This window comes from Dromiciops gliroides, chromosome 3, assembly GCF_019393635.1.
Source record: "Dromiciops gliroides isolate mDroGli1 chromosome 3, mDroGli1.pri, whole genome shotgun sequence".
In the NCBI taxonomy this organism is placed as follows: domain Eukaryota; kingdom Metazoa; phylum Chordata; class Mammalia; order Microbiotheria; family Microbiotheriidae; genus Dromiciops; species Dromiciops gliroides.
Window position 1 is genome coordinate 403,141,408 of NC_057863.1, and position 23,310 is coordinate 403,164,717.

The 23,310-nt window shown below is 39.9% G+C and overlaps 1 protein-coding gene across 3 annotated transcripts in view; it reads right to left on the bottom strand.

Moving 5' to 3' along the window:
• The window catches only part of ARHGEF4 (Rho guanine nucleotide exchange factor 4), a 265,862-nt gene that overhangs the window by 79,175 nt on the left and 163,377 nt on the right, over nucleotides 1-23,310 (bottom strand). For all 3 annotated transcript variants that reach the window (XM_043991992.1, XM_043991994.1, XM_043991993.1), the window contains one exon: nucleotides 10,417-10,556. In XM_043991992.1, coding sequence (XP_043847927.1) covers nucleotides 10,417-10,556 — 140 coding nt within the window. The remainder of the gene's footprint in view (nucleotides 1-10,416; nucleotides 10,557-23,310) is intronic.

The window sequence follows — 23,310 nt, forward strand, 5'->3', positions numbered from 1 at the left end:
ATGAGTATACATTCTGTCAGATGTCACTCATGTGCTCTTTGGTTTTGCTGAACTAGTTCCTCCCCATCTCCCCCCTCCCCCACCCCACCATTTCTTTTTTTTTCTTTCTTTTTTTTTTTTTTAGTGAGGCAATTGGGGTTAAGTGACTTGCCCAAGGTCACACAGCTAGTAAGTGTCTGAGGCTGGATTTGAACTCAGGTACTCCTGACTCCAGGGCCAGTGCTCTATCCATTGTGCCACCTAGCTGCCCCCCCACCATTTCTTTTTAAAAATTTTTTTTTAAATTTTGAATAGAATTTTATTTTCCAAAATATATGTAAAAACAACATTTTCCACCATTTCTTTTTAAAGCTTGCAATGACTGGTTTGCTAGGAAAGGAGCGGTGGAGGGATATATGCAGAAATGAAAGGAATATACACACAAAATGTATCATTTTTTTTTAAAAAGGAAAAGGTGTCTGGTTTTTGAGGCACAGGCTTCTCTGAAAATCCATGCAGGTATCTGGTACACTTTTCTCTGTTTGCTGGTTTTTCCCCAGGGTTCAGGAGGGAAGAACAGTTTCAGCTTTACCTTTCCAGCAGTGATCAGCAATGGAGTAATATTATTAAGAACAGATTAAATTTTAATTACTGCTAAAGGATAGAGAATACAACTGAGAATAAAAACAAAGATATCAGGAAACTTGTTTATAATAGATTGGGCGTTCTAAAGAGTACCATGGAAAAAGGTAGAAGGAGGGTTAGCAGTGGATTGGACCTGGGGAAGGATGAGAGGAGGTAACAGGAAATGATGGCTTTCACCTACATTAAGATAGGCATAGTGTCCAGGATTAGGGAGGTTGATAGTCCTACTATATTCTGCCCTCCTCAGACTTCATCTGGAGAACTGTGTTCAGGTAATAATAATAATAACAATGATAATATTTTTTGTTGCTCAGTCATATTTCAGTCATGTCCAACTCTTTTATGACACCATTTGGGGTTCTCTTGACAAAGATTCTGGAGTGATTTGCCTTCTCCATTTCGTTCTCCAGCTCATTTTACAGATGAAGAAACTGAGACAAGCAGGGTTAAATGACTTGCCCAGGGTCACACAGCTAGTATGTATCTGAGACCAGGTTTTAACTCAGGAAGATGAAACTTCCTAACTCTAGGCCAAGCACTCTAACCACTGCACTATGTAGCTGCTCAAATAATTACATTTATACAGCACTAATTATATGTTAGCCACTGTGCTAAGCACTTTACAATCATTATCTCATTTTATCTTCACAACAACCCTGGGAGATAGGTAGTATTATTTTATAGATTGAGGAAATGGAGGTAAACAGAGTGGTTAAATGACTTGCTCAGGATCACATAGCTAGTAAGTGTCAGAGGGTGGATTTGAACTGAGATTTTCCTGACACCAGGCCCATATCTCTATTCACTGCACCATGTAGCTGTCTACCATGATTTAGGAAAGACATTCATAAAAATTAATGATGGAAGCCCTCATTTATGTGGTATGAAGATTGGTTGAAGGAACTGAGGCTATAAACTCTTCAGAGAAGTCTTGGGGGGGAGGGTTGGTATCGTAGCTCTCTTCAACTACTAGGAAAACAAATCTGACTTGTTCTGTTAATTGGGAGCAATGGGTGGGCAAATTTAGCTTTGGTATAAGAAAAATTACCTAACAATTAGAGCGACCCCAGTGGAATGGGCTCTCTCTCTCATTTGAAGTCTCATGTAAATACTGGATGACCTCTCGAAGGTGGTAAAGGGGTAATTCTTCTTCAGTTAGGACTTAGACCAGATGACTTTTAAAGTTACAACTCTAAGATGCTCTTGTTCTGTGATTCTGAATTTTGGGGACCTTAGGAGCTTTTGATAAGAAATGCACAAAGAACCAGGATGAATGAGCAATATAAAGACAAGTATAATTGGAAAAGGAGGTGGGCAGGTTACATAGAGAGAATGAAGCAGAACAGATGGACTGCCCAAGTGCTGTGCTCATTTCTATGCAGTACTAAAAGAATCAGAGGAAAGCCTTCCATGTTTCCAGTGGCTTCTCTGTAGAGGATGTAGGAGAAAAATAAGAGACAGAAATTGCATAGGAGGCTAGAGTATGACTAGGTCACATGGTAGAGATGCAATTTTTGCCTGATGAGTTCAGTGTTACTGAAGTCAGGGTTATGACTTGGATTCCTGGTTTCAAAATTTTTTTGAATTAGTCACCAATTATATACAAGGCACCGTGTATGGTGCTGTGGTGGGATACAAAGACAAGTATGATAGATAAGAAAATCGAGACATAGAGAAGTTGAATGGCTGTCCTAAGGTCACATGACAAATTGGTACCAAGATACATTGGAAAGAGTACTGGGCTATGAGTCAGGAGATCTGGATGCCAGTCCTACCTCTGTCATTAGCCATCCCCAAACAAGCCATTTCCAACTAACTGCCTCTGATTTTTCATCTGTAAAATGAAGGTTAAGCCTACATGACTTCTAATGTCCCTTCTAGTCCTAAATTCTGTAAGTCTATGAATAAATGAGACATGGTCCTTGTCTTCAGAGAGCTCACAATCTAGTTGAGGAGACAAGATACAAACAAACAAGATAAATATTAAAATATTTAAATGACAGCTCAAGACATCAATAGGAGTATTGCCACATGGTGATATATCATTAAGTGCCAAATAAATGAAATAGAAAATAAGAATTCGGAGGAGGGAGAAAGTCCTTCAGGCTGAGACAGTTAGGGAAGATTTTTATAGAGTGAAAAAATCTGGGCTAGGACTTGAAGAATTTATGCAAACAGAGAGGATAGGAAAGGACGTTTCAGGTAAGCAAAATTGTATAAGCCAAAGCATAGAGTAGGGGAAATATAAGATGTATTTGGGGCAGCTAGGGGTTGTAGTGCATAGAGTGCTGAGCCTGGAGTCAGAAAGACTCCTCTTTGTGAGTTCAAATCTGGCCTCAGACACTTACTAGCTGTGTGACCCTGACCACTTAACCCTATTTGCCTTGGTTTCCTTATCTGTAAAATAAGCTGGAGAAGGAAATAACAAACCACTACAATATATCTGCCAAGAAAACCCCAAATGGGGTCATGAAGAGTAGGACCCAACTGAAAAGACTGAACAACATCCACAACAAAAGATGTATTAGGGAAATGTTAAGTTTTTTTGGTAGTACAAATGCTCTGTACTATTTTGCTCGGTGATATCATCAGCTCCCAAAGAAATAATTATCATCTATAGAAATAAATCTCAGATTTACTTATCCAGCCCTAACTTTTCTCCCGACCTCCATTCAATGGCCTATTGTACATCTTGAACTATATGTCCTTTAGACATCTTGACCTTAACATGTCCAGAACAACTCGTTATCTTTTCCTCAAACCTCATCTCCCTGCCGAACTTTCCTATTATTGCCCAAAACGTCATCATCCTTCCAATTCCCCAAGCTCAAAACCTAGGGGTCATGCTCAACTCTTCCCCCTCTCTCACCTCCCATATTCAATCTGTTGCCATCTTGTTGATTCTATCTTTGTAGCATCTCTAGTATATCCCATCCTTCTCTCCTTTAGCACTGTCACCAATCTGTTACAGGTCCTCTTTGCTTCACTTCTTACAATAGCTTTCTGATTGGTCACCTGCCTCAAGTCTCTCCCCTCTACTGATGTGCAGGTTGACTATGTCAGACCCCTTCCCCCTCTTTCTATAAACTGCAGGGGCTCCAAATAACCTCCACAATCAATTATAAAGTGCTCTATTTAACTTCTTTTTTTTTTTTTTTTTTTTTTGCAGGGCAATGAGGGCTAAGGGACCTGCCCAAGGTCACACAGCTAGTAAGTGTCAAGTGTCTGAGGCCGGATTTGAACTCAGATCCTCCTGAATTCAGGGCCAGTGTTTTATCCACTGCGCCACCTAGCTGCCCCCTCTATTTAACTTCTAAAGACCTTCACAACCTGGCCCTTTCCTACCTTTCCAGTCTTACATTTACTCCCCTCCACGTACCCTATAGTCCAGCGACACTGGTCTCCTTATTGTTTTTCACACACGATATTCCATCTTCCTACACCAAACATTTTCATTGGGTGTCCCCCATATCCAAAGGGAGGTGTCATTTGAATTGAGCTTTAATGAAAACAAGGGGTTCTAAAAGGTAGATCTCAGATGTCCAGCACATAGTAGGTATTTACTAAATACTTGTTGAATTAAATTGAATGGATGTCATAGAGGGAGCATCAGTGACATTCAGATCTGTGATGAACTCCCTCAAGTTATAGAGAAAATTGATGGTGGGGATGCAACTAAAACCAAACTCCCCATGATGCCTCTATTCTCTAGCCTAGAATCAGCCGCACAAGGGCAGAGTGCTTTGTCACCTACATGGCATGATGAAGGCATGAAGGTATCAGAATCATGGATCACAAGATGACAGATTTAGAGTTGGACAGGACCATTGAGAACATTTGGTCTAACACTCTTGTTTTACAGAGGAGGAAACTAAGGCTCAGAGAGATGAAGTGGCCAGTGTTTCCCACAGTCACACTAGTAGCAGATAATCAAAAGGAAGATTTGAATATGGGGACTCTGAATCCATTGTTCTTCCCAATATACCTTGTTGCTTCTTCAAAAGGCCTTAATACTGGATTTCCTTTTGATAAAGAATTCCTGGCAGGGTCTCCTTTTTGAGACAATCCATAATGTCTCATTTATTGTTTAAGACTTTAAGGTTTGCAAAGCATTTTACTTATGCTATGTCATTTGATCCTCACAACAACCCTATGCTATAAATTATCGATATTTTGCAGATAAGGAAACTGAGGGTCTGAGTGAGTTTAAGTGATTTGCTCATGGTCACATAGATAGTGTAGGCAGTATTCAAAAAAGGAAGGCAGCACAGCCCATACCCATACTTTTAGAAAATATAATTGAATGTGGGTGTTTAGCACAATACCAAACCACAAGTCTAAAAGATATTTCTCTGCTTTAGCCTGCTCTTATATCCCCCACAGCAACCACCATAATGTTAGGTATAAAACAGATACTTAGCAGTAAATCTGTGTGTATCAATATGCAAGAAACAATACAAACTGCCTGGGAACCCAGGACAAAAGGAAATGTTCCTAAGAAACGAACTCCCTATGGATCCAAAACCTAATAAGTGTTTATGTGATTTTTCTTTTCAAAAAATTTATTCAAAAAGGCATCATTGGAGGAAGAGGGGGGAAGAAAGATTTGAAGACTGCTGATCAGTGTGAACTCAGTTTTTTTCCCCACAAAAGCTCTGGTTGTTAACACTGAAAGTTTTGCCTTGTAATCCCACCAGTGGGCAGTGTCAGGGTATGACTTGGTCATTGGTAACTTCCCCAACATGAGTTCCTTGGTATAGTTTCTCAAATGTTGGCATCTTCAATGAGACCAAGAGATCATAGGTTCCTAGATTTAGATCTGAAAGGGAACTCAAGATGTCTTCTAATCTACCCCAACTCATTGTTATGATTTTTTACAGCCTGACATGAAAATTACAATCACAGAATGTGTTACTAAGCACACGGTTGGGATTTCACTAATTTTCAAGGTTCTTTTAGTGGTTGTAGTCATTGAGGACTCAAGCAGCTTTGGGTGTCAAGGCTTAAATGAGTGAGCCGTCTTTTGTTTCCAAATTCTGATGAGTGTTCTTAAAGATAAAGCTTATTTGTGCCTATGAGGTTTTCTACATTTTGGTAGGAATGAATTTATTTCAGGATTTTTGTGAGGTGCTATATTAAAATAGAAAATGGGATTAGGAATCAGGGGAGTTCTAAATTCAGATTGCTGGATGATTCTGAGTAAGCTACTTCTTAGCCTCAGTATCTTCACCTATAAAAATGGGCAACTGGTGGTGCTGTGGATAGAGTGATGGGCCTGGAGTCAGGAGGATCTGAGGTCAAATACAGCCTCAGACACTTACTAGCTGTATGACTCTGAGCAAGTCTCAACCTCCATCTGCCTCAGTTCCTTAATTGTACAATGGGGACAATAACAGCATATACCTCGTAAAAAGCTCTTAAGCCTGTGGCATATAGTAGGAGCTCTCTAAATTCATTTTCCTTTCTTCCCTCACTCCCCTTCCACCATCCTCAAGGAGAGGTAAGAGTTTTAATGTGATAATGGATCCAAAAGTACAAAGCACAACACAAATGTAATCTTGACACTTTTTTAATGTGACAATAGGAATTAAGACCTAGAAGTGACTTTAGAGGTCCTCGGTCTCATTCTCACATTTCACAGATGGGAAAACTGAAGCCCAAAGAGATGAAGTGATTTATTCAATGTCACAAAAGTGCTATAATAAGTGTGGCAGAGCCAGGATTAGAAGGATCCCAGTAGGTAGGACCCTTGTCTCCAAATCCAGTTCTCTTTCTGTTATTCTGCCTTCTCTGGAAATCACTTAGCTTGCTATTGCAAAAGCCAGAAAGACATCAGGGCAACCAAAAATGAGTGCCACAAAATCCACACACTTGCCCAAGATCTATTTATTCTTATTATATCCACAATTCAAACAACCTTAGTTATCTGGTTCCCCATTATCAAATTAGAAGCAAGGATGTGTATGTATGTATGCATATAGATATATCTACATATCTATAGCTGTGTTTTGCTTTCTCTATATACATATAGAGACATTACACATATATGTATATTTAATGTATGTGTAATGACATATAGATCTATAGATCTAGTATACCTATATACCTATATCTATAGATACCTGTATAGATCTACAGATGTAGAGACATTTATCTGTATGTACACATATAGGTATGTCTCTATATAGATTCATCTATAGATCTATATGTATACACATATACATTAAATATATGCATATATTTAATGTCTTTCTATATAGAGAGGGGGGAGGGAGAGAGGAAGACAGGAGAGAGAGAAAGGGGGGAGAAGGAAGGGAGAGAAAGAGAGGGGTGGGAAGAGGAAGAATTTCTGGAGGCAGACACAGACAACAGCAAAACATATGAGGGGAGAGAAAGAAAAAAAGAGAAAATCTATATAGGGTGTCCTAAGGCTACACTAAGACTTTTGGGAAACTCTGGAGAAATTAAAAAAAACATAAAAGTCTGGGGGATTTTGTTGGGGGCAAAAAGTTTTGGTTCTATTATCCTGAAGTTCAAACTGGCCTGATAACTATTCCCAGAACATGATACTCCATTTCCTCCAACTCCTCCATCTCCTGCCTCCACACTTGTGTAGAGGCAGCTCCTCATTTCTACATCACAGAAACCTCAGTTTCCCTTAAAGCACAGCTAAAATGTCTCCTACACAAGACCTTTCTTAATCCCTCTCTTTCTTCTCCCTCTTGAAATTACTTGGCATTGTACTGCATTAACTTGTGTGAATATACATTGTATCCCTCCAGTAGAATGTAAACTCCTTGGAGGGAAGGGATTATATTGGTTTCACTTCTGAACACCCAGAGCCTAGTCACAGTACCTTGTACCTTGTACAAAATACAATTCTGTTCAATAGAGATTTCTACATGTATCGAAAGTCCCTGTGGATATCACTGTGTTACAGTACACAATGGCAAGTGATATCTATAGTGAAGACCTTGAGTTATCAAGAAAAGACAAAATTCTGTTCAGTATGATCCATTTTTAAAAAGCAGGGAGGGGGCAGCTAGGTGGCGTAGTGGAAAAAGCACTGGCCCTGGATTCAGGAGGTCTTGAGTTCAAATCTGGCCTCAGACACTTGACACTAGCTGTGTGACCTTGGGCAAGTCACTTAACCCTCATTGCCCCACCAAAAAACCCAGAAACATAAACAGGGAAATGTTTAGATTTATTTCCAAATTGTTAAGTTTAAAATAATTGGTGCTTAAAGGCATAATCATTTATCTGGAAAATTTTCTTTTTTTGAAAAACTCATTCTCCGAGGATTCTGGGCCAATGAGGCTCTAGTGCATTATTATTTTTTACTGTGATCTGGAGTCCCTCCAAAGTGTCACACCTGCCCATTCACTCCAACCTCTTGGTGTCAATTACTCTGTCTCACTGTTTGATGGCTGGCTTGCCAGTTACAGTACTTGAGCTGTCCAGCAACTCATCAATCTCAATAAATACTGAAGGCTTAACCACTTAGAAATCAACCCCTTCCCAGTGGAAAAATCCTCCATGTACAGCACTATCAAGCAAAGGAAGAGTTTAGTGTGAAAAGAGCCAGAAACTTAAGAATCTCACCTACTCAGAAGAAAAAAAACCCTGTGTGTTTGCTACCAGAAAATTGCAGTCATTATTTTCTTCTGTGACTACTGCAATGAGGTCAGCAACAAAAAAGTCAATGTCTTAACATTCTTTCAGTGTTTACTCTCCATGGACACGAACATAAGTAAAGAAATGAGAACAAGGCACAGGAAATAGCTTCCCAGAGATGATATTTCCTGCTTAGTCCTTCCATTTAGGCAAGGATGCTGGGCAAATATCAGCTTATGGGGAGACAGCATGCCAACCCACAAGCAGTATCCTAAGCTCTTTATCTCACCATGAAAATGAATTGCCTCCATTTTCTCCCTCACTATTTCTCTATCTAAACAGATCCTATGAGGTTCTGGTGGCTAACCAAGGAAATGGAAATCTATACCACAGTAAACAGCACTTTCTACTATTATAAAATAGATTTATAATAGTTACCTTATTAAAGACTAACCTCTTACTCTTCTAAAATCCTTTAATACGATTCACTGAAAGCAGAATTTCTATGATTAAGATAATTAATATATTAAAGACTAATTTCTAACTCCTATAATACTCTTTAATATGAATTGCATAATTTAGTACCTTATTATATCCTATATAATATATTATACATACATATATCATTATATTATGTATTGATCAAGAATTCCTTTATATATGTGACACCTGACTCCCAAAAAACCCTTTGAGGGAAGGGACAATATATTCAATTTGAAATTTTTTTTTTAGCACTGTGTACAAGGTTGGAGGCAGCTGGGGGAATTGATGGAGGCTAGGAAGAGCTGGAAGAGGTAAAGTCCTATCTTTGTTACATGTTGGGTATTTATTTCCTATCATCTACACTCCTTGGTTTTAGTTATACCATCATTATGCCTCCCCCCTTCTCCGCCCCACTTTGTCACCAGTAAACCAGAGAGATTCCTTCATCTTGTGTACTTATACCACTTCAATACTCTCAGTTGCCCCTGCCCTTCTGATTTGAAGGCTGGAGGGCAGAGCAAAAAACTCCCCCCAAATTCTCTCTTTAAAGAGGGCTCAGAAGCCCAATCAACTCTTCCTTTCCCACCAGCCGAACTGTTTGGTTTAGAATTTACCACCATCATATCCTCTTGCCAGGTGCCTTTCCCCCTCCCCCTTTTCAGATTCCTTTTTTGTGTTGTCTTCCCTCATTAGACTGTAAGGTCCTTGAGGGCAGAGACTGTCTTTGCTTTTCTCATTTGTATTGCTAGTGCTTAATACAGTGTGTGGAATATAGTATGCATTTAATAAATGTTACCTGTATTATATTATTGTATTGGATCTGTGACTGTGGACCAGTTACTCAACATCTCAGTGCCCTAGGCAGTATTGGAAGACCATGTTGCAAAATAGTTGCCAATCTGGGGCAGCTAGGTGGCACAGTGGATAGAGCACTGGCCTGGAATCAGGAGTACCTGAGTTCAAATCTGGCCTCAGACACTTAACACTTACTAGCTGTGTGACCCTGGGCAAGTCACTTAACCCCAATTGCCTCACTAAAAAAAACAAAAACAAAAACAAAAAACAAACAAAATAGTTGCCAATCTGCATTAGTAGAAGGGGCTTCTTTCAGGAATTCTCTTCCATAATGAAATCACGGATGAAATGGGAAGACCTTCACAAGGAATAGAGATAATAGTAAAAAATAATGATGTAATAGTGCCTATTTCACCTAATATCCTCAGAAGGTGAGTTCTTTGCAAGAAAAATTTCCAGATATTTGATCATGCCTTTAAACAAAAAAGTGGGAAGTATTATGCTAGACATTATGGAAATAGGGATAAAATAAGATGCAGACTTGGTCCTCAAAGGAACTTCCTGTATAATAGGAGACCATACACTAAGTTCCTAGAGATTGTCTCAAAGTGACTGATGCTAGGGTTCAATCCAGCTGTTCATGCTTTGTCATTGTTCTCTATTTGGATATTAGCAGGTGTTTAAAGGTGGTAAAAGTTAAAGGATGAGTGTTTATTTGGTAACACGGGAGGAATGTAATAAAATATGAAGCATTAGAAACTGTGGCTGTTTGTGTTTTATCATCATAATCGTAACTAGGTCTAGTACAGGACACCAATATACACTTGTTGATTAAAGACTGAATCATCATTGGGAAAGAGTACCCTTTTCCTCTTTCCCTAAGGAGCAGTAGTGCCTTACCTCATTGATGGCCAGCTGTTCTCCTCCTCCTCCTGGGTGGCCATAATGGTGGGTGGAGCTTCGAAAGTCCTCATACAGGTCCTCTTCACTCCCCAGCTCATCTCCAAGGGCTGACTTATCCAGAGTTCCATCAGGAATCACTGAAACAGGACAGAATGATATTTCACCAAAGAGGATCATGGGTTCAAGGAGAGCAGAAAAGAGAAGAAAGTAGGATAGGAGATGAATGTTTTCATTACAAATGCTCCTTCCAGTATATCTTTTCATGTTACTTGCCAACAGAAGGCACCCTAGAAGTATTTTCTCAAACCAGACAGTGTACAAAAATTCCATTTGGTTTATAAAGTGTACATTGGCTCACAGCCACTTTACCCTTCCCTAATTTGTCCCTCCCTCTCCCTTACCTCATTTCTCAAAGATCATCTCATGAAGTCACAAGAATATAAACATCTGTCTGCCTGAAGCAGAAACACTTACAGGTTCTCTCCACAACATACACTCCTATAATAAGCAAACCAAGGGGAAAAACTAAGGGTATAACTGCACATTTCTGATTGTCTGGCTTCATTATTAACACTGCCTGATTTCCCTTAGGCCTGTTTTGGTTTTCTTAGGATCCAAACATTTGTTTGCACTAGTTTTTAGTTTTTTTCATTCATCCATCTATCCATCCATCCATCCATCCTTTACTGAGGTTTTTTACTGTATGTTCTGTGCTAGGTTTGAGAAAGATACAAGAGAAGTCTAAAATATGACCTCTGCTCCCAACCTACTTCCAATAGGCCATAGGACAATAGATGAAAAGGCAATTGATCACTACTACAAGATGACATATGACCTTGCACCACCTCTATGAATTAAGACTCTAAAGATGCTAGGAGAACATTGGGGGCTGGAGGCATCAGGGAGACTTCACCAATGTGAGGACAGAGAAAGGAATGAACACAGTATTTCTAGGGGACAGGGAATAAATTGGCCTGGTAGTTGAAGTGTGAAATTCATGTTAGGGAATAACAGGAGACATGTAGGTTGGGGCCTGAGTTAAGGATTTTGGGCTGTGTTTTCTAGGGAATAAGAAACCACTGCAGTGTTTTTAGCAGAAGGGTGACAAGACCACTCTCTTCCACATAAATACCATGACAAGTACCTCTAGATCTGGTCAATCCTGGGAGTGGGGATGGAGGACAGAATGACAAAGCCAAAAGAGGCATTACACCCTATTATTGACCAAGGATTAGTTTAGGTGAGCTCCTGGGTCCTTTTCTGCTCTAAGATTCCATGAATCTATCAATCATTTACCACGTCTATATGGATAATAACTAACATTTATTAAATACTTTAAGGTTTGTGAGGCACTTTACATGTAATCTCATTTGGTTCTCACAACAACCCTGTGAGAAAGGTGCTATTGTTACCACACCCCTTTTACAGATGAGGAAACCAACTAAAAGACTTAAGTGATTGTTTATACAATGAAAGATTTGGACAGGATGATCTCTAAGGTTGCTCCCAATTCTAACAATCTAGGCTTCATGGAGTGATAGATATTCTTTGTGTGCTTGGGAGGCATGTGATTACATATTACAATAGTAGATTTTATACCTTGGAAGGGACTTTATAAGTCATTTAGTCCCTAGTTGTCAAACTCAGCTCAAATCAGATTAAAATTTAATTAGGAAATGTTTATCATAATAAATAAAAAGATAATAAAATGTAGATAATGTTAATTTGTGGTTTTCCAAGCCAATATGTGGCCCACAGGGATCCAGTTTCCATTTAAGTTGGATACAAGTGATCTAGTTTGCCACCATCCACCCTCATTTAACAGATAAGAAAAATTATAGAGCTTAAATGACTCAGTAATAGCTTTATGATGAATCATCATTAGATATGTAATTTTGGACAAATCACTTGACCTCTCTGGTCCTGTTTCCTCATCTTCAAAATGGGAAGGGGGTGGAGTGGGATATAGTAACTCTAAGGGCTCATACAACTATTAGTCTCTGAGTGTACCACTCTCCTATATCCTACTTCCTAACTGTGGGTACCCCCAAGGCATTGTCCTGGGCCCTCTTCTCTTCTCCCTTCTATCCATTCTCTCAGAGACCTCATCACCTCTCATTTTTTTTTTGTGGGGCAATGGGGATTAAGTGACTTGCCCAGGGTCACACAGCTAGCAAGTGTCATTTTAAAATTATCATTTCTCTGCAGGTGACTCCAGGATCTCTATATCTACCCTTAAATTTTTTTTTTCCTGAGCTCCAGTTCTTCATCGATAACAGTACATTAGACACGTTGAAACAGAGAGAGGACTTTGGTACTATGAATGCCTGAGATCTCCATTTTCTTAGCTGTAAATAAAAATAAAGCCTCCCTCACCGAGACCACACTCTTTCAGAATATGGAAATGGTAATTCTAGCAAAGGGGAAGTTGAATTTTGTCATCAAAAGACCCTGACTTGGAAAAATTTTTGTTGGTAGTCTGTATTACAGTATAAACTTGAAATGAATAAAGCTCCATTTCTTTAAAAATATTCTTCAGCTCAAACTTTCCACTTACACAGATGGTCTATTGTCTGATATATGTAAAGTGTGTGTCCTTCACTGTTTTAACTTTTTGGGAAGGTCTCTGACTCACCTAAATCCAGACATCTTATGATTTCAGACATCATTGCCTCCTCAGGGTAGGTTAGAAAGGAGACAGTCTTATGAATTCTGATAAAAATCACATTTATATAATGCCCTGAGTTCTATTCAATACTTTCCTCAAAACAACTCTGTGAAAAAGATGCCACAAGTTCCATTCCCCTTTTCAGATGGGGAAACTGAGTCAGAGAGGTAAAAGACTTGCCCAAGCTAATCAGTGTCAGAGTTAGGATTTGAACACAAGTCTTGTTTTTGTTTTTAGTTTTTGTCTTAGAGGCAATTGGGGTTAATGACTTGCCCTGGGTCACACAGCTAGTAAGTGTCAAGTGTCTGAGGCTGTATTTGAACTCAGGTCCTCCTGACTCCAGGGCTCGTGCTCTATCCACTGCGCCACCTAGCTGCCCCTAAACACAAGTCTTCTGAATCTAAAGTCAGTGTTATTTCCACTCCAGCATATGGCAAAGCTATTTAGAACCCAATTTCCTGCTCATTTCAAAATTCCTTTTAGCCAAGAAAAAGCTCAGTCTAGGCTGTATCCTAAGGCATCAGAGAGATTATATATGCTAAGGAGGCACTTCCCAAAGTAGCATTTTGCATGTAGTTTTTACCATACAGTCTTCCCATAATTTTGCATAAGTATGGTTGCCAGCCTAAAGATATCTGACTACAGTATTTCTGAAGTCCTGCTTGTAGAGATATTGGAGCACAAAAAAGCAATCAGTCCAGCCCATAGCAGCTGCCTGCAAACCCCAAGATTAAGGGCTACTTCAAGAATTGGATCTGATGGCAGGTAGCACACCCAGGCCAGTGCCTAAACATGAGGAGAATTCTAAGGATATGGCAGCCAGAAATGGACAAGTCACAGGGGAGCATAGTCTCCAGGAGATAGGAACATAGTGTTTTGTTTTTGTTTTTGTTTTGTTTTGTTTTTTGCAGGGTAATGAGGGTTAATGAGGGCAAGTGCCCAGGGTCACACAGCTAGTAAGTCAAGTGTCTGAGGCCGGATTTGAACTCAGGTACTCCTGAATCCAGGGCCAGTGCTTTACCACTGCGCCATCTAGCTGCCCCAGAACATAGTGTTTTTAGGCTCAGAAGGTTTCTATCAGGCAAAAGGCAGATATGTGTTGGCAGAAGCAGTAAGTAGAGCATCATGGTACCAAGGAAGGCACATTGAACCTGGGGTCTAAGGACCTGGACTCGAATTCCAACTCTGATGTTTGCTACCTGTGTGACCTTAGGGAAATCACTTCCGTATTCGTTAAATGAGGGGGTTGAGATCTCTTCTAGCCATGATCCTATGTTCCATCTGCCCTGGAATACTGGAGGAATGAAATAGATTTAACTTTCAAAGTGCTTTTTCATCAACAAGCTCATTTTGGTCTTACAGTGACCTGGAAGAGAGATCATTTTGGACAGCTTGGTGGCTCAGTGAACAGAGCACTGGGCCTGGAGTCAAGAAGTTCAAATTTGGCTTTACACGCTTACTAGCTGTGTGACCCTGGGCAAGTCTCTTAACCTCTGTTTGCCTCAGCTTCCTCAACAATTAAATGAGGATAATAATAGCGCTCACCTCCCTAGGTTCTTGTGAGGATCAAATGAGATATTTATAAAACACTGCACAGTGCCTGGCACAGTGAAGGCACACCATAAATGATAGCTATTGTTGTTGTTTGTAGTTTATAAGAGAAGAAATGTGACCCAGGGAGGTCAACTATCCTGTTCAAGGTCACACAGCTTGCTAATGACAGAGCTGGGACTTGGAGCTCAGGCCACAGTTCTTTCCCTGTCACATTGTGTCTAACTGCACTGAAGTCCCATAGCCTGAAAAGACTGCTGCCGTGATAAATTATATTCCTGCAAAGCAGGCAAGTATGTAGCTGCTGATCTGTCAACCCACCCACCATCCCCCACACTTCCCTGGGGCTCACAATTCAATAGTTTCTAATCAGGCGGGTGGAAGCATGGACCGTTCCTGTCAGCTTGACAGGTTTATTTGAAACCCCCACTGATTGGAATAGGTATCAAGTTTAAATGGAAGCTTTATGTAGTTTGGTCGGTCGATGAGAGGGCTCCCAGAATTCAATGGGAACAGGCACATTCCCAGAGTACAGACTCCCCACCCCCTCCTCAGTCCCCCTGCCCAGCTTTTGTGAGGATTCCCCCGGGAACTAAATGTGAGGAACAGCAATGGGCTGGGCCCCCATGGTCAGGATTTGTCTGTACAAACACTCAGTTATTCAGGGCTCAGTATTCCCCAGCATGGTTGTGGGTCTGATTCAGTGGTGAGCTGAGGTGGGAGTTAGAGGCCCCTGGGGTGAAAAGGTAAATTAGAAGAGGCCTTCAAGGGCAGGACTTAAAATGGCAGCCTGAAGGGTAATAGATTTCCTGGGAAATTTTCTCTTCCGCTTGGATCAGTACAAGGTCAAAGCCTTTAGCTGTTACATACCAACTATTTTCTGTATCTATAGGTGGCACTTCTATAGCAATCCCATACATTGTCTCATTTGATCTTCACCACAGTCTTATAATAGGTACCTTTATTTTTATATAATTTTCAGATGAAGAAATTGTCAGATGATCTGGATTCAAATCCTGCCTATGATGTTTATTACCTCTGTGAAAGGGAAAGGCTAGGTAGCTTCTGAGGTTCCTTTCTGGCTCACTAGCCATGATCCTATGATCTTCTTAGGTCGCTTAGCTATGACATTTTTGAGGCAGGATATGAACTCAGATTCTTCTTGACCAAGTCAAGGACTATTTCATGCTGCCTCTCATAAATATCTAACATCCTCTGATTACTCAACTAACTCACCAACCAATTAGCATTTAGAATTCTTCAGTGATTTTTGACTAGATTTTCTTTACTTGGGGGGAAAATGTATAGAGTTCTTTGAGAACTGATGGTCTCCAGGGATTCATTTGCTATGTGTCAGTGGATAGTCAGGGTGAGGTACATTTCATGCTCTAAGGTGGTAGGGTCAAATTGAAATAGAAAGAAGGGCCACCAAACCTTCCCAAATCATTCCTGGGAGCCCCATATTGACTTAAAACCAGGAGACACTTTGGGTGTTCTATTGTTGAATTCTTCTTGGCTTTGGACTTAGCAAAATCCTCCGACTCTGGAGAGTAGTATTAAGAGAAAACTGTTAATCTCTCCCTTTTTTCCCCCTTACTGCACAGCAAACAACTGCCGCAAACATTTATTAAATCAAGAAGCCTCAGCTGGCCAGGCCTTCCCTTCTCAGACCCAGATCAAAAAGGATGCCCTTGGTGAGACACAGAGCAGCAAGGAACTCTATTCATCATGCACACCCAAGCACAAAATTGCACAAACACACATTCATATACAAACACAGTATACTCCATATAATTTATTTGAGGCAGATTCCCTGCTGGGCTATTTGGTTAACTGGATGAATTCCAGCAAACAGGACCATAAATCTTCTCTTCCTGCATGCCAGGTATGGGGGATGCTGTGAATTTATCGAAGTAGGCCTCCCACACACGTGTCAAAATGTGGCACTCAACTGCCATGAATTTGAGCTGGGAATGGGGATTTATGTCACCAAAATAATCCTGAGGGCAAATTTATAACTGTGTAAGGCTGGGCTGGTGGTTCATCTTCTTAGTCATAAAGCATTTGCTTTCCTGGGGGGGGGGGAAGAGAAACTTTGGAACTCACTAATGCCTCAGTAACAGCTTTGAAAAGTCTGCTGGGGTTAGGGAAGGAGTGAAGCTGTCTGGGTCCAAGGAGTTAATAAGTAATGGACCAAGAGCCAGCACTAAAGAATAACGATCGTTTCCAGAGATCTAGTCCAAGATGGACATGAACAGGAATCCCTGCCATAAACATCCCTGATATAGTGAAGATCTCCACTGAACCAGGGAACCCACCAAGTCTTCACACATCCCGTTCCCTTTTTGGACAACACTAAACATGAGAAAATGTTCTTTTTTTCTTTTCTTTCTTTCTTTCTTTCTTTCTTTCTTTCTTTCTTTCTTTCTTTCTTTCTTTCTTTCTTTCTTTCTTTCTTTCTTTTTAAGGAAATGTTCTTTAAATGGAACAAAAATATGCCTCTCTGCAACTACTAACCCTTCTATTTAGTTTGGTCCTCTGGGGCCAAGAAAAATAGTTCTTTATATAATAAATATCCAAACATTTGAAAACATTTCCTATGGCTCTGCAAAGTCTTATTTACTTCACCTTAAAAAAAGAAGCCAATCCTCACATCACACGGACAGCTATCCTCTAGTTATCCTAGTTCCAATGTACTTCCTGAAACAGGGTACTCAGAACTGAACACAATGACACCTACCTGATTAGGGCCAAGTACAGCAAGACTATCACCTTTCCCATTCTGGACACTGGGTCTCTTTTTGCACTGTCTAAAATCCCAATAGTTTTTTTTGGTTGCTATGTCATACTGTCAAGCCCGCACTGAAAATATAATAAATCCATCAGATCTTTTCTTTAAAAAACATGAATTCTTGCCTTGGCATGTTTCCCTCATCCTGTATTTATGTTGTTGATTTTAAAAATCCAAGCACAAGCTTTTGCATTGATTTCTAGAACATTTCTTCTTATTAAATGGATTTCGTTCTCCATCCTAGGCTTCCAAGGTCTTTTTGGATATTGACTGTCATCTGATGTATTAGTCATCTCTCTTTATTTTGCTTCAACTGCAAGTTTTGATAAGCCTGTCACCTAGGCTTTTATTTGAATTTTTGATAAAAATGTTGATCAGACTAGGCTCAAGGACAAATGAGGAGCAGGAAAGTAAGACAATTGTTTAGAGTACAGCATGTAACAGGGAGCACAATGAAAGACAACTTGTGTGTGTGTGTGTGTGGGGGGGGGACAGTGAGGGTTAAGTGACTTGCCCAGGGTCACACAGGTAGTAAGTGTCAAGTGTCTGAGGCCAGATTTGAACTCAGGTCCTTCTGAATCCAGAGCTGGTGTTTTATCCACTAAAGACAACTTTTTTTTTTCTTTTTTCTTTCTATCTTTTTTTTTTCTTTTTTGGTGAGGCAATTGGGGTTAAGTGACTTGCCCAGGGTCACACAGCTAGTAAGTGTTAAGTGCCCGAGTCCGGATTTGAACCCAGATCCTCCTGAATCCAGGGCCAGTGCACTGCGCCACCTAGCTGCCCTGACAACTTTTAATATTATTTTTTACATGTGCCTATTTAAAATGGTATCTATATGAGATGGCCTTTTTCTTCACCAAGGCCAAACTCTTCTTATGTGGGCCCTAGATCCCATCCCCTTCTGTCTTCTGGAGCAGATCACCCCCCTTACTGTCCCTTTTTCTCTCTAATCTTCAATGTTTCCCTGTCTACTGGTTTCTTCTCTGCTGCCTACAAACACAACTACTTTCCTGCATCCTTAAAACCCTCACTTGATCCTACCATTCCTGCTATCAGTATCTTTCTATCTTTATGCATTATATATTATGTCTTTCCTTCCTTTCTCAGTAAAACACCTTGAAAAAGCTATCTACACAGCTTGATTCTACTTCCAATCCACTCACCAGTTTCTCTAGTTTCTTTCAAAATTCAGTTCAAATGCTCCTTCTTTTATGAAAACTTTTCTGATCTCCCTAGCTCCTGGAGCCTTTCTCCTACAGTAGTTGTTGTTCAGTCATTTCATTCACTCTTCATGATCCCATTTGGGATTTTCTTGGTAAAGATACTGGAATGCTTTGCCATTTCCTTCTCCAGCTTACCTTGTATTTATTTATATGTACTCTGTATATTTATACATATATATTATCTCCTCTAATAGAAATAAGCTCCTTGAGGGCAGGGTCTGTTTTATTTTTACCTTTGCATCCCTAGTATCTGACACATAGTAGGTGCCTTGTTTCAACTCTGCATAGAAGAATTCCTGAAGGATAATTTAAATTTATTTTCTGTGACCTTATTCCTATCCCGAACACACTGTCAAGTTCAGTCTCCAAGAAGTGGAAATGTCTCTTTCAGTAACATAGTTTTTTTTGCTGGTCTCCTCATCAGTTTCCCAATTAGTTAAATTATTTTGCATGCCACCACCAGATTAATCTTCCTACAACTCTACTTTCAGACTGCTGCCTTACTTTACTTTTAGGTTCAAGTTGAAACTTCTCATCCTGTCAACCAATCTGGCCCCAAACTGTCTATCCCACCTTATTTCCTACTCTCCCCCAACCCCTCAGCTCCAATTAAGAACATTCTCCCAATGTTTCCCATAACACCTTGGTTTCATTAGTGTCCCCATGCTCATGCCATTCCCTTTCCTTGGAATGCCATCTCCCCACTGAATTCCTCTACTACTTTCAAGTTCAAGTCTCAATCTCTTCCATGAAGTCTTCCATGACTACCAGTCCACAACAAGTGATTGATCTCTCTCTCTCTTTCTCATTATCTCTCTCTCTGTCCCTCTGTGTTTCTCTGTCTTTCTTTCTCCCTCCCTCCCTCCCTTCTGCTCCTCTCCATCGCAACTCCTTTTAACACAGCAATTATTATCTATAACATTCACTTGAGCACTTACCATAAATTGCTTTATGATGTTCCTTAACTTTTTTGTGTATATCTCCCTTCCCCAGCTAGACTGCTTCATGATAGAAATGTTCACATATGGACAGTTAGTTACTTGTTGTTGGTAGAGTGATGGACTTATAGTCATGATCTCCTGAGTTCAAATCCTGACTCTGACACTTATTAGCTGTGTGTGGTCCAAGGCAAATTAACTAAAATTCTTTCAATCTCCATTTCCTCATTTGTAAAGTGGGGATAATTATAGTTCCTATAACTTAAGGGTTGTTATGAAGATTAAATGTGTTTACATGTATAAGAACCTTTTTCAAACCTTAAAGCCTTATATGTAAGATAATTATTAATAATAATTATATATTATTATGTCATCTCTCAGCTAGGTGGCACCATGGGTAGTGCCTTGCTAAAGTCAAGAACACTGGGAAGGGAATAGGTGTAGCCCGCTCTGCCAAAGGATTACACCGACATTTCCATTCATGCTGAGGTGGTGAGAAGTTGGATTATTTAAAAGGGATAGTCAATATAACCATTATTATCTTTGATTTTAGTCAAACTCCTTCATGATATTGTAAATTTAAGGCAATAGTGTTTGAGGAGAGCAAAAAGAAGAATCAGGTGGGCTCTCCCCAGCAGTAAAATAAAGCTGTGGGTTTGTTGTGTCTTAAGGTCTCTGAGAACAATTTCCTTTGTGTGAAGGTTCTCATACACTGTTTGGTCCACTAAAACTTCTAGATCTTTTTCTCATAAATTGGTATCTAGGAATGCCTTCCTTGTCCTGAATTCATGTAATTGATATTTTGAACTCAAGCAAAAGACTTTACATTTATTCCCATTAAATGTGTTGTTAAGTAGATTTGGATCTTGATTTTAGCCTGAGAGCTTTTTAGATGTATGCCAAGAAGGTTATGTTTTTTTGGATCTCTTTGTAAGTCATGTGTCTACAACCCAAATTGCTTTTAGTCCTAAAATGTAGCATCTGTAACATCAAGAAGGAAGTGGCTGGTGATGAGTTAAGTGTTATAGGTCCAGTCCTGCTGAACCATTCTTTCTAAAGCCATTTCCTCTCCTTTAGCTCATGTCTATGTCAGAAGTTGGAAGAGACCCTGTCACCCATATCCTGAGCCCATTAAAGAAAGGCAATCAAACTATGAACCAAAAAAGAGTCACTTAAATTTGTTGTATTTTCCTTGGCAGCACCAATCAGTTCTGCTTCCTAGGGAATGGCTTCTGACAGTACTATGACAAGACTTGGCAAGACTATGGAATGAATTATGTTCTTCATTCATTTGTTTCATGATCTCTTCTGATGCCTGGGTGGCTGCTACCCTGAAAATCCCATCATTGCATTTATATCACTCTCCAAAACTTTTTCACCATGTAGGTGGCTGCCCACATGGTAGTAATTGGGAAAATCTCATGTACAAAAATTATCTTCTACACAGCAAGCAAATAGTTATTTTATGATGTCAGTGAAAGTTCCAAGTTTCTCATAGGAAGTAACAAAGGGGGAAAAAACAAGGAAGGAGATGTCTCCCACCATCACCTGAAATTCTTTATTTAACTTAGTCACATTGCTTGAAATTCCATAGCAGGAGATAAAGGTTGTTTTTCTTTGGAGGAAAGTAGCTAATAGACATCTTATAGAAGTGTAATGGATTAAGCTTATTAATTAGAGGAACTCATATGTCACTGTAAATTAGTTTGTTAGATCACTTTCCCTCTATCAATTAGCTAGGATCAGTCAAAATGGAAATTTAGGTGGAAAGAAGATTGAAAGGGTGATTTTGAAGATTTGAGGGGGTGACAGTGAGGAACAGTATGAAAGAACTAGGTATTTAGAGGGTCAGGAAATTGAGGAATGGGGTAGAAAAAGAAAAGTCAGAGTGCTAAAAATAAACTCTTAAACTTTAAAGCTTTGTCCAACTTCTTCATCATTCTTCCCATTGGTTCAGCATTCTGTTAGTCCAGGTAATGTCAGAAGGAAAGAGTTTTGTGGGGAAAGGGAGAGAGGTTTGAAGAAACCATGTCTCTGAAGATAAGGATATAGCTTAGAAATGCCTTCTACCCCTTGACACAGAATTCTGTATAGCACCTTCACAGAAAAGTTTTCAAATGATAACTGGGAAGCAAATGTTCTAAGAAGGTGAGATGAGAGAATGACTTGTGAGGGCTTCAGTGCTTTTATTATTCTTTGGGGAAAAGACCAAAATCTTGGGTATTGTACTTTTTAGCACCAGCTAGCCCCTGACTTTCTCCATACTTTGACCAAACTATAAATGTTCTACATTCACCAAAAATGATGTTCACACAAAATCACAGGATTTTTGAGTTGTAAGAAATCTTCTCTAGTCCAACCCATACCTGAAAGACCTCCCCACTGTAACACACCTAACACATGGCCATCCAGCCTTTGCCTGAAGATCTCCAATGGGAAGGGCTGAAGGGAGAAGGATGAGGCAAAAGCACTCCCTCTGAAGATGGCCCATTCCTTTTCTGGAGAGCTCTCATTGTCAAGAAGTTTTTCCTTGCATCAAGCTTGAATTTGCCCTTTTATAACTTCTGCCCATTGCTTCTAATTTTGCCCTCTGGAGCCAGAATAAATCTGATCCCTCTTCTATGGAATGAAAGCAGCTATCATGTCTTTCTGGGACTTCTCTTCCCAAAGCTAAATACTCCTGGTGCCACTGACCAATATTTGCATGACATGAATTTGGGGTCCTTCCTCATCCTGGTAGCCTCCCTCTGAATACTCTCGCAGCTGATCAAGGACCTTCCTAAAATGTGGCTCCCAGAACAAAACAAAATCCTCCAGATGTGTGCTTTTTTCTGTTCAATTAAGAACAAAATTTTCATTGCTAATTCAAGTGAGCATTTATACCTCAGGAAAATCCACAGCATATCTGTGATTAAGAGCTGAAAATCCACAGCGTATCTGTGATTAGGAGCTGAATCTTTATGAAGTTAATAATTAATCCTGCGATGTTTTCTTGGCCTTGTTCTCCCCTCTTACTACACTATCTCCCTTGGCAATTTCTCACTCCAGTAGGTTTGATTATCACCTGTATGCACATAACTCTCAAATCTCTATCTTGAGACCTGACCTCTCTACTGAGCTCCAAATTAACATTTCCAGTTGCCTATAGGGCACAAATTCCCATAAAATCTGCATACTAACCAAGAGCTTTTAGAATCTTCCCCAGAGATCTTTAAGGACTGACATATAAGAGGGGGGAAAAGGAATATTTGTAGTATAAAAAGAGAGGTCTCGGGCCTTATTTTTTTCTGTTACTTTCTCTATGCTTCAGAGAATAGCTCAAGGATTGGCCAGTATGGAAAACTAAAAAGAGGTCAGAGTTTGAGAATGGAGGACCTGGGTTTGACTCTGTCACTTAACCCCTGTGCAGGTCCAGATAATGGGAGCAGCATGGTTTAGTGGAAAAATAATTGACTCTAGGGTCATAGGAGCTGGATTCAAATCCTACTTCTGACACATGAACCTATACCTATATGACCTTGGGCAAGTCACTCACTTAACCTTACCCTCTCTGGACCTCAGTTTCTACTTATATAAAATAAGTGGATTGGTCTAGATGGACCCTGAGTCCTCAGCTCCCTCTGCGTTTGTGATCACCACCTGGATGTCTTTTTCTTTACTATGAATATTCCAAACAGCTCATTCTTCATCCTTTGGGCTGTGCCCTGGACCCTCTTTCCT